Here is a 17,215-nt window from a genome sequence, read left to right on the forward strand (position 1 = left end):
AACCCTGTGAGGTAAACACTATAATTCTTCTCGTTTAACCAATGAGGAAACCACCACACAAAGAGGTCAAATGACTTGGCTAGTAAATGGTAAAGTCAAGACTGGAACTCAGACAGGCTGACCTGAGTCCCAGGACCTTAACTATTAAATTCTCTCATACTCCATCATACCGTGTTGCTGTTGTTAAGGATGTCTAGTTGGTTCCGACTCATAGCAACCCTGTATAGTTTCTGTGGCTGTAAATCATTGTGGGAGAATAAAGCTTCATCTTTTTCCCATGGAGTGGCTGGTAGGCTAAAATTGATGACCTTGTGGTTCACAGTTGAGTGTTTATCCCACAGAGCCAATGGGCTTCCCCACTATACTGTAGCAGAACATTATACTGCAGCTTGATGGTTACCAGAAGGCACAACACATACTTCTCCACCTGGTACAGCTCATGCTTTCTTGTTGAGGCACAAAATAGGATAATACAATATTATAGATGAAAATGACAAAAGAGGCACATTTCCCAAAATTGCTATATACAGATTTACAACAATAGCTTCTCATTAATGTAAGCTTTGCATTTAAAAGAGAATTTAACTTTGATGTGTAACAGACAAATTACATTAAGATATTAAATCTGTAAGTCATTGTTAAAAAAGTTAACTTATTTTAAGCAAAGAAAACTTTCCAGTCTTTGATATATGCTCTTAGAAGCATGAAAATAAAATTCCTTTCCTCAACTGTCCTTTTCCATTTCACACATATTGATCTTTCCATATGTTTTAAATAATGATGTAATTAATAGGAACTGTTTTTAATACATCCAAATTACAGCTCCTTTCATGTCAAAATATTTGGGGGAAGACTAAATGGAAAAGCTTCTGAAGCATTAGGAAAGGCCAGGAACGACCAGGACCAACTTTGAAAGAGAGGTGGAAAGATGGCAGAGAACTGGGATGGCAACCACAGAAAGACACTGCTAGTTGGGAGTGAGGGTGCTCCTCTAATAGGAGGGGTATGAAGAGAGCACTGGACCCAGGTGAAATCAAACAGAAGGAAGGACTAAACCAAGGGCTGTGTGGCAGATGTGTTAGCTTTGAACCAATGGAGCAGACATACTCTGTGGAATAGGCAAGGTCTGCGAATGAGCACACGCTCTGGATATTTCTTTGATTTGAGTTATTTACACAATGGATAATGGCATTTACCTAATTAAGTTACAGAGGAAATAATAGACAACATCATGCAGTTATAAAAAGTATGTATGATCCATCATAGGATCTCAGTAAGAGGCCTTGTACTTAAAATTTTCATTATCATGGGAAAATATAGCACTTCCAAAAACAAAGTATTTATAGTTTCAAAGTAGTTGAGACCATCGACCCATACTTTATATGAGCTGTGTGTAACACTACTTGATAAGGTCATTGGTTTAGTTATTAAGTTTAGTTATTACCAAAGCTAAAGTGGATAAAACTATGCTATAGACTGTTGGTTTAGAATATACTACATTTTGAATATACATACCTTTTTAAGATACAAACAACTGTATTTCTTTAAATAATGAGTTTACTATAATATTTAACAAAATCATGATTTAATATACTGTAATTATATCACAGAACACAGTGCAATTTCTGAATATCTATTATATAGTTAGTTTTTAAACAATCCTTTAACTACTATAAAAACCCTTATGTTTAGAAAACAATTTTTATCATCTTACTTCAAATTCAACAGTTGATTGGTCACTACTGACGTAATTTTGATACAGCCATTTTTCGGAAAACATTTTGTAAAACCACACTACGATAATACTCAGTCTTTGAGCAGTTTTAAAGCTCAATGGTGGTCCATGAACAACATGACTAAGAATCCTATAGACAAGATCGCCACCCAGAGGTAAAAGCCAGTAACGATTCATGGATTTTATTTGTATGACAAAACTGATCTTTATATTAAAAGGAATGAATCCTCTTAATGTCAGGCAACATAAAAGCAAGGCTCTTTGAGAATTCTTTCACAAAATTCCTGAGATGATAGTCATCACTGATGCATAGTTCACCAATAAAAAAAATAAATTTCACTGTATTCTCTAAATTAAATTCTTTCTTTTCTCTTTACAATTAATATAACAGGTATTTCCACAAATACATACAATTTTGGGAATCACCACCATGACCTACAGGAGCTCTGGTAGCATACTGATTATGAGCTGGGCTGTTAACTGCTAGGCTGACAGACTCTACCAGTCACTCCATGGAAGAAAGATGAGGCTTTTTGCTCCAGTAAAAATCTGCATCCTCAGAAACCTTATACAGGGTCGCTATGAGTCACAACTGAATTGGTGATACAACACCACCACCACCACCATGATCTACTTAAGACAGGTGAGCCAAAACTTAGACTAATTACCAAAGACATTTCTTAAATGTGAAGTTATTTCACCGGAAGTAGGTCTTACATGAAGGAGCTCTGGTAGTGTAGTGGTTACGAATCGGGCTGCGAACCTTAAGGTCAGCAGTTCGAAACTACCAGCCGCTCCGCGGGAGAAAGATGAGGCTTTCTACTCCCGTAAGGATTTACACCCTTGGAAACCCTGTACAGGGTCGCTATGGGTCGGAACCGACTCGACGGCACTTAACAACAACAACAAAGGTCTTACATGGAGTCCTGGTGTGGCACTGTAAGCTAATGCACTGGACTGCAAAGTCGGTTTGAACAGCAAGGTCAGTGATGCAAGCTCACCAACCGCTCCCCTTGGGAGTCCTATACAAGGTTGCTATGGATGGGATGGCACACAACAACAAGTCTTATATGTGAAGCACTGTAGGATAAGCACTGGATTGCTAACTGCAAGGTTGGAAGTTCAAACCCACCAGTTGTTCCTCGGAAAACCCTATAGAGGATCGCTATGAGTCAGAACTGACTCGATGGCATTTAGCAACAACAATAACAAGCCGTACAGATAATCTTCTTCTGGCAAACAAATAAAACTTATTTACAGTAATTCTATTTGGCAGATAAGCCTTCCATATGATATACCAATAATTATCAAAGTTAAAGCAAAAACAGTCAATTCTATTAAACACACTTATAAATTCAAGCCTAAACAATAGGTTGATTACTAAGGAGAGATTGATGATATCCCCATTTTTTTACGTCAGAAGTCTGAACATAGGAATTACAATTTATGATTTATAAACTTTATAACAAACTGAAAAAGGTCTCTGAACCTTAATTTAAATAAAAACAAGACCTATGAGAGATAGTCAAAAAGTATTGCTACTGCAGTTGGAGACAATGATCTTAAGCATTCATGAGCGGCCATCTAAGGTGTATCCATCTAAGGAGCTGCCATCTAAGGTCTCTCCCTGTCCAGAGGAAAGAAGAGTGATGAAAACTGGAAATCATCAGTCACTTGGAAACAATGGGCTCATGGACCACGTGCACAGCAGTCTCCACAACCCTGAGACCAGAAGAACTAGATGGTGGTCTGATACTACCACCTGTTTTGAAAGGGATCATATTAGAATGTCATGGATAGAGTGGGGAAAAATGTAGAACAAAACTCAAAATCATTTAAAAATTCTCACTGACATAAAATACATACTTGAGGGGGAGAGAAAGGAATAGCCAGAAATATTACCATAGAAAGCTTGTAAGTCCATCTTTTGCCTATAACTGATTGGAATACCTAATATGGGGCTACAACATGTCCAGTGAATGAGGCTTGCTGAGGAGGCTCTGCATTACATAAGACCATAAGGGGAATCCTGAACCCCATCCAGAATCTTCTGAGGTGGGAAATTTCCACTTGAAAGGACAAGCAGACCAGCCTGAAACAGCGAGAAGAACAGAAGATACTTCTTGAAAGAAAGACCTACAGGAAAAGTACAAAACAATAACAGCAGTCCAACTGACCACTATAAGAACAAGCAAGTTGTTTGCCCAGGAGATACCAAGGCAAGCAGTAGGGTCCCCTCAGAGCAAACCCCCTTCTAAGACTGAGACTCAATAGGAATACATGAGCAGACACGTGCTCTGACTGGTGACCACGTTGGTCAACGATAGGGGGAAGTGAGGGAAAAACAGCAATAAAGCTGTGAGCTACGTCCAACCATGTTCTATACACTCCTGTAAACCTGGATGGAGATCTGGTTGGCCAGCAGTTTGGCAAGTCCTGGGGACTTCTAGGCCCAGAGTCAGTGACATAGCCACAGAGGACTAGAGTGGAGAGTGAATCAACAAGCTGATAAGAAGAGAGGGCATATGCACAAGAACAACCACACTTGCAGATAAATACCCACTTGACCTGGCTTCAATGGCTGGAAGATCAGAACTCGACTAGAAGAAGAAAGAAGAGGAAAAAAAGAGTAACCCACTACAATTTGATGAACTTGACCTACCTACACCTATGAATGAAGTAGCTCAAAAAAGGGAATAAATCTTTACAGTGAGGATCATTCCCATCCCCCTAAATACACAGGGTAGACAGGGATGGGCAACTTGGACACTGGCTACCCAAAATGAGGGATGCTATAAAGGCAAGAAGTGACTGGCTTACAAGTTTTCAAGAGGGAGCCTAGATCCAGAGGGTGCGGAGGAAGGTAGAATCTCCACTGAGTAGTACCCAATCTGTCTGGGCAGGGCTGATGAAAGGAGATGGGGACAACACTCATGTGGTACTAATAGTGAATAATTACTATAGGATTGACTGTGAGGGTTGGAAATATAAAGGTAGATGTTTTGTAGCAAGGAGGAGCATGATTAACTTTGCAGTCTAGGAACGGAGGTCCCTGGGACCATCAAGGGAGAAGAGTGGAGAGCAAGACCTTACCCAGAGAAGCAGTGACACCAGAGATGGAGACAGAGACAACGATGTGGAGAGACAGAGCAGCTGGGGACTTTAGACCCAGAGAGGGGCTTTGTGCTGACGACCGGGGGGGGTGGGGAGACAGGATTGCAGGGTATACCATTTGGTTGGTTGATGATGCATGGAGGGGATTGTAACCATGGCAATGTAACGATATACAATAGGATGAATGTACAGCTAATGTGCTCACATGTTAACTATCACATAATTCACAATAAAACATTTTTTAAAAATCAGGGGGAACAAAAAAAATCTTATTGATCAAAGAGAATCATGGATCCAAAGACTATAGTCCTTAAGGGAACAAATCTTTACAGTGAGGATAAATCCCACCCCCTCGGTACACAGGGTTGACAGGGATGGGCAACCAAAAATGGGGGGACCTATAAAGGCAGAAGTGACTGGCTTACAAGCTTTCAAGAGAAAGCCTAGTTCCAGACGGGGCAGGGGAAGGTAGAATCTCCTCTAAATGATTTCCAATCTGTTGGGACCAGGGTGATGAAAAGAAATCGGGATAAAACTCTTGTGGTACAATAGTGAATAATTGCCATCAGGACTAACTGTGAGGGTAGGAAATATAGAGGTAGACGTTATTTGACAAAAGGAGGGGAGAGATTGATTTTGCAACCCAGGAGCAGAGGTCCCTGGGATCATCAAGTGAGAAGAGCAGCGAGCAGGACCCTACCCAGAGAGGCAGAGATGCCAGGGATGGAGACAGAGACGATGATGTGGACAGATGGAGTGGCTGGGAACACTGAACTCAGGGAGGGAGAGGGGTTGTGTGCTGACGGACTGGGGGTGGGCCTGTGTGGTGTACCCTTTGGTTATTTATGATGCATGAGGGGATTGTAATCATTGCGTGAAAGGAAACATGACAGGATGAATGTAAAACTGATATTCTTCCATGTAAACCTCACAAAAAAAAACTTAAAAAAAAAGACTATAGTTCTTGCTCATCCTTTAGATTTGCAACTGGAATCACCTGATGGCTCAATTTTCAGCCAAGCGATAGACAGGAATATTGGGGGTGAGGAGCAGCAGTATTAGTGAGGTTGGATATTGTTTGAGATTTTAAAAGGTAACACTTATCTTAGAACAAAATTCAGAAGGATGAGTAAAGAAAGCAGAATGCAAGCAAGAAACGTAAGGAGGAAGTTTGATAAGTGATGTTAAATTGAAGGGATTGTAATCCTTGAGATGAAATGAAATGTTTTTTAATATAATGTTTTGGGTTCTGAAATGTTATATTTGTACTCTTATTTCATCTCATTTTAACCCGAACACACTTTAAAATAGGAAGATGCTTCTAAAGCTAAACCCAGTTAAGGTCTAGATTTAGTTAAGGAGGACTAAATGTTTACTGCTGACTTCAATTTTATATTTTTATTAAGTTAGAAGTAATTATTTCCAAGTAAAAATAAAAATTTCTGCAGAATCTTTGCAAAATACTGCTTTAAGGGAGTGCACAATTAGCTAAGCCTTCCTTTATTGGTTCTGTCACTGAGGGATCTCATTATCTGTGAGAGTTAATTCTCTTTCTAATTTATACCCTTAATCTTCCACACACCATGAGTTGCATCATTCTGCCAAAGATACTTTCATCTTCAATGATGGGTACAAAATATCTTAGCATGGAGTACAAGCAATTCTATCTTAATATCTCTATTTCTACAAGTACTTAGAAAAGAATGAGATTATGAGAGTAAATCCAGCCTTCTACCCACATTGCATAGAAAGATGCTTTCTACACAAATTGCTAAAGCTGGGACAAACAGTGGCAATACAAGTCACTAGGACAGTGGAGCAATTACTTTAGATTAAAGTTCAAAGTAGAGGGATTGCTGGGTAATATTGTATTTCTACTTCCAACTTTCTGAGGAAGCACCACACCATTTTCCAGAGTGGCTGAACCATTTTACAGTCCCACCAGCACTGTAGGAGGGTCCCAGTCTCTCCACACCCTCACCAGCATTTGTTGTTTTCTGTTTTTCTAAACTCTGCTATTAATGCTGGGGTGAAATGATGGCTCATTGTTGTTTTGATTTGTATCTCTCCTGGTATGGTTAATGTATCAGACTGCAAAGCCGTTTGAACTGCAAGGTTGGCCTGTTCAAGCTCATCAGCTGCTCCTCAGAAACCCTATACAGGGTCGCTATGGGTCAGAATTGATTCGATGGCACTTAACAACAATAACAATGGCTAATGAATTTCTTAGTATTTCTTAACTCCTCTCTATCCCTTGCTTACCATTTCCAACACTGCCATCTTGTTGTTATTGTTGTTGCTAAGTGCCATCAAGTCAGTTCTGACACATAGCTATCCTGTATAAGGTTTCTGAGGAGTGGATAGTGAGGTTTGAACTTCTGACCTTGTGGTTCGAACTGACCTTGTGGTCCAGTGCATTATCCTTGTTGTGGTTGTTAGGTGCCATGGAGTTGGTCCTTAGCCCTCATCATTTTAAAATCCATATTAACTTAATTACATCCTAATTATCTGTCTGTCTCCAGGTTCAACCTCTTACTTTATTCTATGAAAACCATATTTTCAATTCCAAACAGAGTCCAGAATAATCTCTGAGGTGCATATCAAACATACCACTACTCTCCTGCTTGATACTTAAACATCAATACAAGAGTTCAAGTGGTCCTGTTCTATAATCCTTTCCCATGTCCCTGCTGCCAGGCTGCCAAGGTCTTCCCAAAGGAAGAAACTAGGCTGGAGGATGGCCACAATCCAGCCCACACCTAAGCTCCTCAGGAAGGGGCAAAAGCGAGCGGCTCCTTAGATCTTCTCTTCCAACTTAACCATCAACCACATTTCTTAGGAAGAAACTAAAATAACCCTCATCAAGAGCTGTCAGAATCCCAAATTTAAGAGTAGGGTCTGCCACAAAAATCCAAACTCCTAAAATAAAATAATATTTTTAATTAACCAGAAACCTTTTCTTCAAGTAGTATCTAATGCAGAACCTTATAGCATGTGGTTGAAAACAGTGTTTTGAAACTGAAAACACTGGCAGAAATTAGATCATGTGAAGCTTTACAGGCCATGGAATAAAATTCAGATTTAGTTAGATGAAATATAAAGTCAGTGGGGATATGAAGCAGGGATATGATAAAACCTGACTTACATCTCTGAAAGACCATCATGATTGCTGTGTGTGAAAGAGGTGACGATGTTAAGGATTTCAATATTTCTGATTTATTTTCAACAACCTCAATACCTGGAAAGAGTGACATCTATACTATAATTATTGGTGATCACTAAATAGGAGTCACAGAATACCTGATCCTCGCTGGTCAATCCAAGGTGCAGCACCAAGTAAAAATGTACCAGGAAATCTGAATTTGGCAGAACGTCCTGGCGTCTGGTCATCATGGCACAGATCAGTCTGTAGGCTTGTAGTTTGCCTTCCTTGTATTCATTTGGCAATGTCGTTGCCTGCCAAGGACAGGAGGATTAAAGATTAAATCAACTCCAGATGCAAAGCATTTCAACATTTCATTTACTTCTTGGTTTTCTAGAAAAGTTGTTTATGGAGATGTGGCATACAGTAGCTTTCGTAAGACCCAGCCTGTCTTCAAAATATGCAGTCTTGGGCAATTACATTTATTAAACTCAATTTCAGAAAGGAAGGGGAAATTGTACTAAAGAAAGGAATAAATACATAACCACTTGCCTTAAATAGCCATGATGCAAAGATTCTGAGTGGTGGGATCAAGACTGGAGGAGATGGAGAAGACTGGTTATCCAGGCTTATTGCTAAATTATCCCGTATCTAAGATACAGAGAGGAGAAATTTAAGGTATGCAATAGTCAGTTTATTCCAAAGCTATTTGAATAGCGTCTTCCATAGCCCAATGGATGTTCCTACTTCAGTTTCTTTAAGTTTCAGAAAAACCTACAATATTTAAAATTTTTCCTTGTGAGATCTATTGTCCTTCTAAATTGTGTATCTGGCGTACTGTATTTTAGATTTAAATACAAAATGATAGCATGGTTTATCTTTGAATGCTAATGCCTGGAGATGTCCTGAACTCCAAATAATCAGTAATGCTTTAACAAATTATACTGTACCAACATAAATTATGATTTTGAAGAAACATCAGTAACATGGTAAAATGTATGCTACAAACAAAGAAACCAGAGTACAAACTGTACCTATCTAAGACTCTACTTTTGTAAAGATGTGCTTATCCACAAAAATAAGACTATATAATAATTGGTTATGTCTGTGGTATGATGATGTTAATATTTGTTTTCGTACTTTTCTACATTTAAAAAACTTGGTACAATACAACATTTCTATAGGCACCTTGGAAAGAAGGTCTGGTGATCTACACTGAAAAATCAGCTGCTGAAATCCTACAGAACACAGTTCTACTCTGGCACATATAGGGTCTCTGAGAGTTGGAATTAACAGTAGTTGGGTTGGTTTTTGGTTTTGTAATGAAAACTATTAAAACTACTTTATTTTTTGAAAAAAAATATGCTATCAAGGAGCCCTACTATAGTTATTAATCAAAAGGTCAGTGGTTCAAGTCCATAAAATAGGAGAAAGGTGTGGCAGTCTGTTTCTGTGAAGATTACACCTTTGGAAACCCCACGGGGCAATGAGACAGTTTTACTCTGTCCTATAGGGTAACTAAGAGTTGGAATTTACTTGAAAGCAATGGTTTATAGTAAATAAAGTGGCATCAAACCTTCCTCCCACACACTCTTACTTCTGTTTGGTTCAATAATGGATTGCAACTGTCAACAGAACTCGCTCACCATACTTACAGTTAGAGGGATTATTAGGGAAGTTGTTGTTGCTATTAGGTGCCGTCAAGCAACCTTATGAACAACAGAACTGAACAACACCTGGTCCTGTGCCAACCTCACAACTGCTGCTACACTTAAGAAAATGGGAAGTTGCCACTACCACTGTGCCAATCCATCTATTTTGCTGACCCTCCACTTTACCAAGCATGGCTGCCTTCTCCAGGAACTGGTCCCTCCTGATAATATGTCTGAAGTATGAGAGACAAAGTCTAGCCATCCTTGCTTCTAAGGTGCATTCTGGTTGTATTTCTTCCAACCCAGATTTGTTCATTCTTTCAGCTGTCCATGGTAATTTTAATATTCTTCTCCAACATCATAACTTAAATGTAATAATTCTTATATGGTCTTCAACCATTGCTCAACTTTCACATGTATATGTGGTTATTGAAAATACCACGGCTTGGGTCAGGCACACCTTACCACTCAAACTGAAATCTTTGCTCTTGAACACTTTAAAGAGGTCTTGCATAGCAGGTTTGAGTAATGCAATACATCATTTGGCTACTGCTTCCATGAATGTTTATGTTTGATCCAAGCAAAATGAAGACTTTGACAACTTCAATCTTTTCTTCATTTATCCTGATGTTATTTATTGGTCCAGTGATATGGATTTCTGTTTTCTTTACATTGAGGTGCAACCCACACCAAAGACTGTGGTCTTTAGTTTCATCAGCAAGTATTTTAAGCCCTCCTCACTTTCAGCAAGCAAGGTTGTATCATCTGCATATCGCAGGTTATTAATGAGTCTTCCTCCAATTCCGATGCCATATTCTTCTTCATATAATCCAGCTTCTCAGATTATTTGCTCAGCATATAGATTGAGTAAATATGGTGAAAGAATACAACCCAGGCACATACCTTTCCTAATTTTAAACCATTTAGTGTTCTTTGTTCTGGTTGACCAACTGCCTCTTTTTCTATGTACTAGTTCCTCATGGGCATAATTATTGTTCTGGAAAACTCATTCTCCACAATTTTGTCTACAGTTTGTCATGATCCACACAATCGAAAGCCTTTGTATAGTCAATAAAGCACAGGTACACATCTTTACAGTATTCTCTGTTTTCAACCAAGATCCATCTGATGTCAGCAATAGCAGTGGAACACTGTCAGCTAGCACCAGAACATTGCAAATTGAAACATAAAGACAAACACAGAACACTGTAAGATATACTGCAAGAAGATGAACCCCTCAGGTTGGAAGGCACTCAAATTTGACTGGGGAAGAGTGCTTTCTCAAAGTTGAGTTAACCATGATGATGCAAATGGAGTAAAGATTTTGGGGCTTTCATTTGCTGATGGGGCACAACTCAAAATGAGGAAAAACAGCTGTAAACATCATTAATAACTGGAACATATAATGTACAAAGTATAAATCTAAGAAAATGGGAAGTTGTCAAAACTGAAGTGGAAAATATAACATCAATATTCTAGGTATTCATAAACTCAAATTGACTTGTATTGACCATTTTGAATCTGACAATCACATGGTTTACTATGCAGGGAATGACAAACTGAAGAGGAATGGAGTCATATTCATAATCAAAAAGAACATTTCAAGATCTACCTTGAACTACAATGCTGTCTGTGATAGGATAATATTTGTATGTCTACAAAAAAGACCAGTTAATACAACTATTATTCAAATTTACTCAGCAACCACTAAAGCCAGTGATGATGAAATTGAAGAATTCTATCAACGTCTTCATTTTGTAATTGATTAAACATGCAATCAGGATGTATTGGTAATATCTGGTGATTGGGCTTCAAAGGATGGAAACAAAGAGGAAGGATGAGTCATTGGAAAACATGGTCTAGATGACAAAAACGAAGCTGGAGATTGCATGACACAATTTTGTAAGATCAGTAACATCTTTACTGCAAATAACCCTTTTATAGACAACATAAAAGATGGCTATACAAAAATGGACCTCACCCGACAGAATAAACAGAAATCAAACTGACTACATCTATGGAAAGAGATGGTGGAAAAGTTCCATATCCTCAACCAAAACAAGGCTAGGGGCAGAATGTGGAACAGACTATCAATTGCTCATGTGCAAGTTCAAACTGAAGTTGAAGAAAATTAAAACGAGTCCATGAGAGACAACATATGACCTTGAACTATCTCACCTGAATTTAGAGATCATATCAAGAACAGATCTGATGAATTAGACACTAATGACCAAAGACCAGAAGAGCTGTGAAATGACATCACGAACATCATACAAGAAGATAACAAGAGGTCATTAAGAAGACAAGAAAGACGGAAAAGCCCAAAATGGATGTCAGAAGAGATGCTCAAACTTGCTCTCCAGAATAGAGATGCTAAAGCAAATGGTAGAAATGAGGTGGTAAAAGAGGTGAATAGAAAATAAATTTCAAAGGGCAGCTCAAAAAGACACAATCAAATATTATAATGAAATGTACAAAGACCTGGAGTTACAAAACCAAAAAGGAAAAACATTCTCAGCATTTTTCAAGCAGAGGGAACTGAAGAATAAATTCAAGCCTTGACTTGCAATACTGAAGGATTCTAAGGGCAAAATACTGAATGATACAGAAAGCATCATAAGAAGATGAAAGGAGTACACAAAGTACTGCACCAAAAGGAAATGGTTGGCACTCAACCATTTCAAGAGGTAGCATATGATTAAGAACCAACGATCCTGAAGGAAGAAGTCCAAGGTGCACTGAAGTCTCTGGGAACTGATGAAATACAAATTGAAATATTTTACCATCTGGCACTGGAAGCACTCACTCATCTTGGCCAAGAAATCTGGGAGAGAGATACCTGGCCAACTGATTGAAGAGATTCACGTTTGTGCACATTCCAAAGAGAGGTGACCCAACTGAATGCAGAAAGCATCAGACAACATTAATATTGAACACAAGTAAAATTTTGCAATAGATCATTCACAAATGACTGCAACAGTACATTGACAGAGAACTGCCATAGGTTCCATCTGATTAGGACATGGAATGAGGGATAGCATTACTGACATAAGTTGGATATTGGTTGAAAGCAGAGAATACCAGAAAAACTAGGGAAGTTAACAGGTTATAATTCAGGACCAGAAATGTTCAGGGCACAGTTCTTTCTGGACAGCCACTCCTCAGCTGTACTCATAGGCAGGTCTTTCTATGGCCAGCCAATGTTACACACCTAGTTTAGAACTACTGATAAATGCCCACAGGACATGCCACCCCACCATAAGCCTCAACCTGAACCTATCTTCCCCCAGTTAAGTGCCTGGAGGCATTTCATTCTGCAAAAAATCCCTCCCATTCCAAGTCACTCAGTTTTACTTGCTCTGTTGACCAGGGAATCCACTGGTCTGTCTCATATTCTGGTTCTTTGGGGTGCTGTTGCTGCTCCTCTGTCACTCCTCAGCTACTTTTTCAGTGTCAGTTTTCTGTCCTGGGTTCAAGAAGGTTCAATGCACAGGGATCTCAGGATCCAAAGAGCCATTCCTGGCTCTTTCAACTTGATGGTAATGAGATCCCACCTCCTGCTTCTGAGATGGCTCATTTTATACCCAACAGGATGGCAAAATTGACCAATCACTATTTGCCTTGTTAACAATCCTTATAACAGAATCATACAGTCCACCGGCATCTTCCCCAACCTTCTGTCATCTAGACCCACCATGACTCCAATCAAAGAAGAGCAAGGGAGAGAAAGCTGTTACACAAAGGAATGGCAGCAACAGAATCAGAGCACGAGACAGAGCTCTCACAGAGCACACAGGCAGCAGGCTAGTTGGCAGAGTGATGTGCCTCCAGGCACTTAATTAGGGAACTCAGTTTGCTGACCCATCAAGTTAGGGTCAAGACTGAGGTTTATGGTGGTGTGGCATGCCCTGGGGGCATTTATCAGCAACTCTAAAAGATCTCTAATGTTGTGGGGGGCCATGGCTGAAAGGCTGAGGGCCAGAGAGAGGCAGGTCTGTGGGCACAACAGAGAAGAGGCTGCCCTGACCGAAAAACTGTGCTGTGATCATTTCTAATCCAGAAGCAACATGTTAACTTCCCTAATAAACCCCATAACTGTGAGCATGATACCTGACTTGTGTGTGGCCGCCGCAGTGAATTATAGAGCCCAGTCTAGTAGAGAGTGTTGTGGGAGGAGGGGTGGCTGGTACCATAATTTTTGCATGGGCTAAACAAAATAATTCCTTTGTATTTATAAAGCGGCCACTATAAATGTTATTTGTTCTTTAAAATCAAGCATAAAAAACCCAACATTGTTGCTGTCAAATCAATCTCAACTCACAGTAACTGTGTTATAGAACAAAATTGTCCCACCGGGTCTTCTTGGTTATAATCTTTTTTTTTTCTAAATACATGTTCTAATTTTTTCACATCTTTATTGTGAATTGAGTGATCGTTTACATGGGTGAACATTAGTTTTACACGTATCGTTTCACAGCAATGATTACAATCTCCTCCATGTATTCAACAGTATTTGCTTCTATTCCCTTTGGGGTTTTTTGTTTTGTTTTGTTTTTGATGTACACAAAAACACTCAGGAATATATCATCATTTAAACAACCAAAGGGCACATTCTGCAAGCCTGCCTCCTGGCTGCAAGCACACAGCCTTTCTCTTTCCATGAGTCTAGAGTCCTCAGCAGTTGTATTTCTCCATTTCATCATCTCTGCCTCCATCTCTGGTATTGCTGCTTCTCTGGATAGGGTTTCACATTCTGCTTGTGCTCCTCTCCCTTGATGTTCTAGAATCCTCTGTTCCAAGACTGCAAGATTAACTCTTGTTGTTGTTGTTATGTACCGTGGAGTCGGTTCTGACTCATAGCGACCCTGTACAAGGTTTCCAAGGCTGTAAATCTTCACAGGAGCCTCATCTTTCTCCCACAGAACAGCTGGTAGTTTTGAACTGCTGACCGTGAGATTAGCAGCCTAATTCGTAACTAATACACTACCAGAGCAAGATTTACTACTCCCCCCTTTTTGTTACAAAACTTCTATCTTTACTGTTGGGACAGTCGCAATTAGTCATGATAACATTGGTTGTAATCTTAAAGGAAGCAGATCACCATATCTTTCTTCAATGGTACAAATTGGTAGGTATGAACCGCCAATCTTTGGAGCTAAGCATAAAACATTTGCACCTAGTAACCTCTTTGTCTAAACACCTAATATGCTTAGTAGTTAATTGCAACACAGTTTTTGCATCAAATAATAAATGTATTTTCCTGTATTAGAATAAAACGTAAGGCAGCAGAACATACCTTTGCTAGCTTGTACCAGAGGTCATAGAGATAGCCAAATACTTTGGCATGGATCTTGGGTGACTGGATATTATTCACATCCCCAAGGATTCCCAAGGCTCTTCGCCATAACACAGCAGCAGAATCTGGGTGCCAACCAGTGAGATTCCCTCCAGCAATGATGCTACAATCATCAGCAAGGCATTCACTGCTATCTATGGAAAAAAATGCGTGCTTTAGCCATGAAAATACAATCTTTATTTCATCAGCATCATCTTTATTCTTTAATATAAATTATTAAAATCAAAAATACATGAATTCAGAGAAAAAACTTAAAATGAAAAATGAGAAATAGCTGAGCACTCAAAGGCTAGAAAAGTAAAATCAATGATGAAGAGGCAACCACCTAGAAATGACACAACAGTCCCTGGGGATCCTGTGAAGGGTTTTATAAAGTAGAAGTGGAGAATGGGAAGAACCTTGAATAGAATGGGTAGAGATGGTTTGGTTAGGGAGGGCCTCAGGGCTGGAGTCACGTTTATGGATGTTGTTGTAAAATTAAAGCAAATCTGTTGCCTTCAATTCTGATTCATAGCAACAGCATAAGAAAGAACAACCAAACCCAATGTCATCGAGTCAATTCCAACACACAGGCCTCCAATATAGGATTTCCAATCTTTACCGAGTAGACAACCTCATCTTTCTTCTGCAGAGTGGTGGTGGGTTCAAATGGCTGTTCTCTGATTATCAGCCATGTGCTTAATCACAGTGCCACCAGGGATCCTTTTGTTAAAGCCATGTTATCTTTTTGTTAGTTGGCATCATATTGAGTCTAACTCATTGTGATCCATGTACAACAGAAAAACATTACCTGACCCTGTGTCATCCCCACAATTACTAGCACGGTCTTGTCTGTCTAAGAACTATTTAAGTACCAATCTATATCAAGGAGATTCTCTCAGCCTATTGGTCCTCCACTTCACCCAACATGATGGCCTCCTACAGTAACTGATCCCTCTAAAGACATGTCTAAACCAAGTGAGTCAGACAATATTCTCTTGTCATCTATAACATTTTCACTGGCTAATTCTTGGCAGTAGACCATGAGGTCTTTCTTCTTTGTCTTAGTCTAGAAGTCCACCTGAAATCTGTGACCTGGCTGGTATTTTAAATACTGTGGCATAATTTTGAGCACCATAGCAACATGCAAGCCACCACAGAATGATAAACTGATAGACAAGGGGCAAGAAAGTCAGGCTTATTGGGATACAATTTTCAGATAATAAATTTTCATCCCTTTTATGAAATGCATCATGTCATGTATATTTATATATCCCACAAATACATAAGCCCTTGAAAGAGAATATTTGTACATGGATAACCACAGGGAGGAAGCAGAACAACTGTTGTTGCATGGAAAGAACTGCAATCATTAAGGTGAGACAAAGTGTATGATTTATTGAATGTAAAACTGATGATTCTGTCTATAAACCTTCACTCAATTCACAATTTAAAAAATTAAAAAAAAAAAACCCTTTATAAGTCCCATCACCCTACTCTCAGCATGTGGCAACTATGTAGCAAACTGCTATTTTCTATTCCTGTGGTTATGAGTCAGGCTGCTAACCTCAAGGTCAGCAGTGTGAAACTACCAGTCATTCTGCAGGTGAAAGATGAGGCCATAAAGATTTACAGCCCTGGTCAAATGCCCTTCTAAAACTGAAACTCAAAGGGAATACACAAGCAGGTATATCATCTTTCTGGTGACCATGATGGTCTATTGATAAGGGGAAGTGGGAGAAAAACAGCAACGAAGCTGTGAACTAAATCCAACCATGTTCAACAAAGTCCTGTCAACCTGGATTGTGAACTGGTTGGCCAGCAGTATAGTGAGACTTGGGGAACATAGTCACAGAGGACTAGAGCAGACAGTGAAGCATCCAGCTGATCTGAAGTGAGGGGGGGAGAAGCACAAAAATGTCCATACTTGCAAATAGTACCCACTTGACCTGGTTTCAATGGCTGGATGATCAGAATTGGACCAGAGAAAAAAAGAAGAGGAAAAAAATGTGTAATCTGCTACAATTTGGTGAACCTGACCTATACTTATGGATGTAGTAGCTTCAAAGAGGGAATGAATCTTTATAGCAAGGATCATTCCCACCCCCTCTGCACACAGAGTTGACAGGGATGAGCAACTTAGACATTGGCTACCCAAAATTAGGGGGTGGTATGCCTACAAAAGCACAAAGCTCACAAGTTTTCAAGAAGGTGCTTGGACAATCTCCACTGAATGG

General features: G+C 39.4%; 1 protein-coding gene across 1 annotated transcript in view; it reads right to left on the reverse strand.

The window, feature by feature from the left end:
• RALGAPA2 (Ral GTPase activating protein, alpha subunit 2 (catalytic)) overlaps positions 1–17,215 on the reverse strand; it is a 535,657-nt gene that overhangs the window by 286,906 nt on the left and 231,536 nt on the right. The window contains exons 21-23 of the mRNA XM_006860649.1: positions 14,940–15,133; positions 8,544–8,642; positions 8,150–8,305 (exon numbers count right to left, since the gene is read on the reverse strand). Coding sequence (XP_006860711.1) covers positions 8,150–8,305; positions 8,544–8,642; positions 14,940–15,133 — 449 coding nt within the window. The remainder of the gene's footprint in view (positions 1–8,149; positions 8,306–8,543; positions 8,643–14,939; positions 15,134–17,215) is intronic.

The sequence above is a fragment of the Chrysochloris asiatica genome, unplaced genomic scaffold, assembly GCF_000296735.1.
Source record: "Chrysochloris asiatica unplaced genomic scaffold, ChrAsi1.0 scaffold00039, whole genome shotgun sequence".
Lineage (NCBI taxonomy): Eukaryota > Metazoa > Chordata > Mammalia > Afrosoricida > Chrysochloridae > Chrysochloris > Chrysochloris asiatica.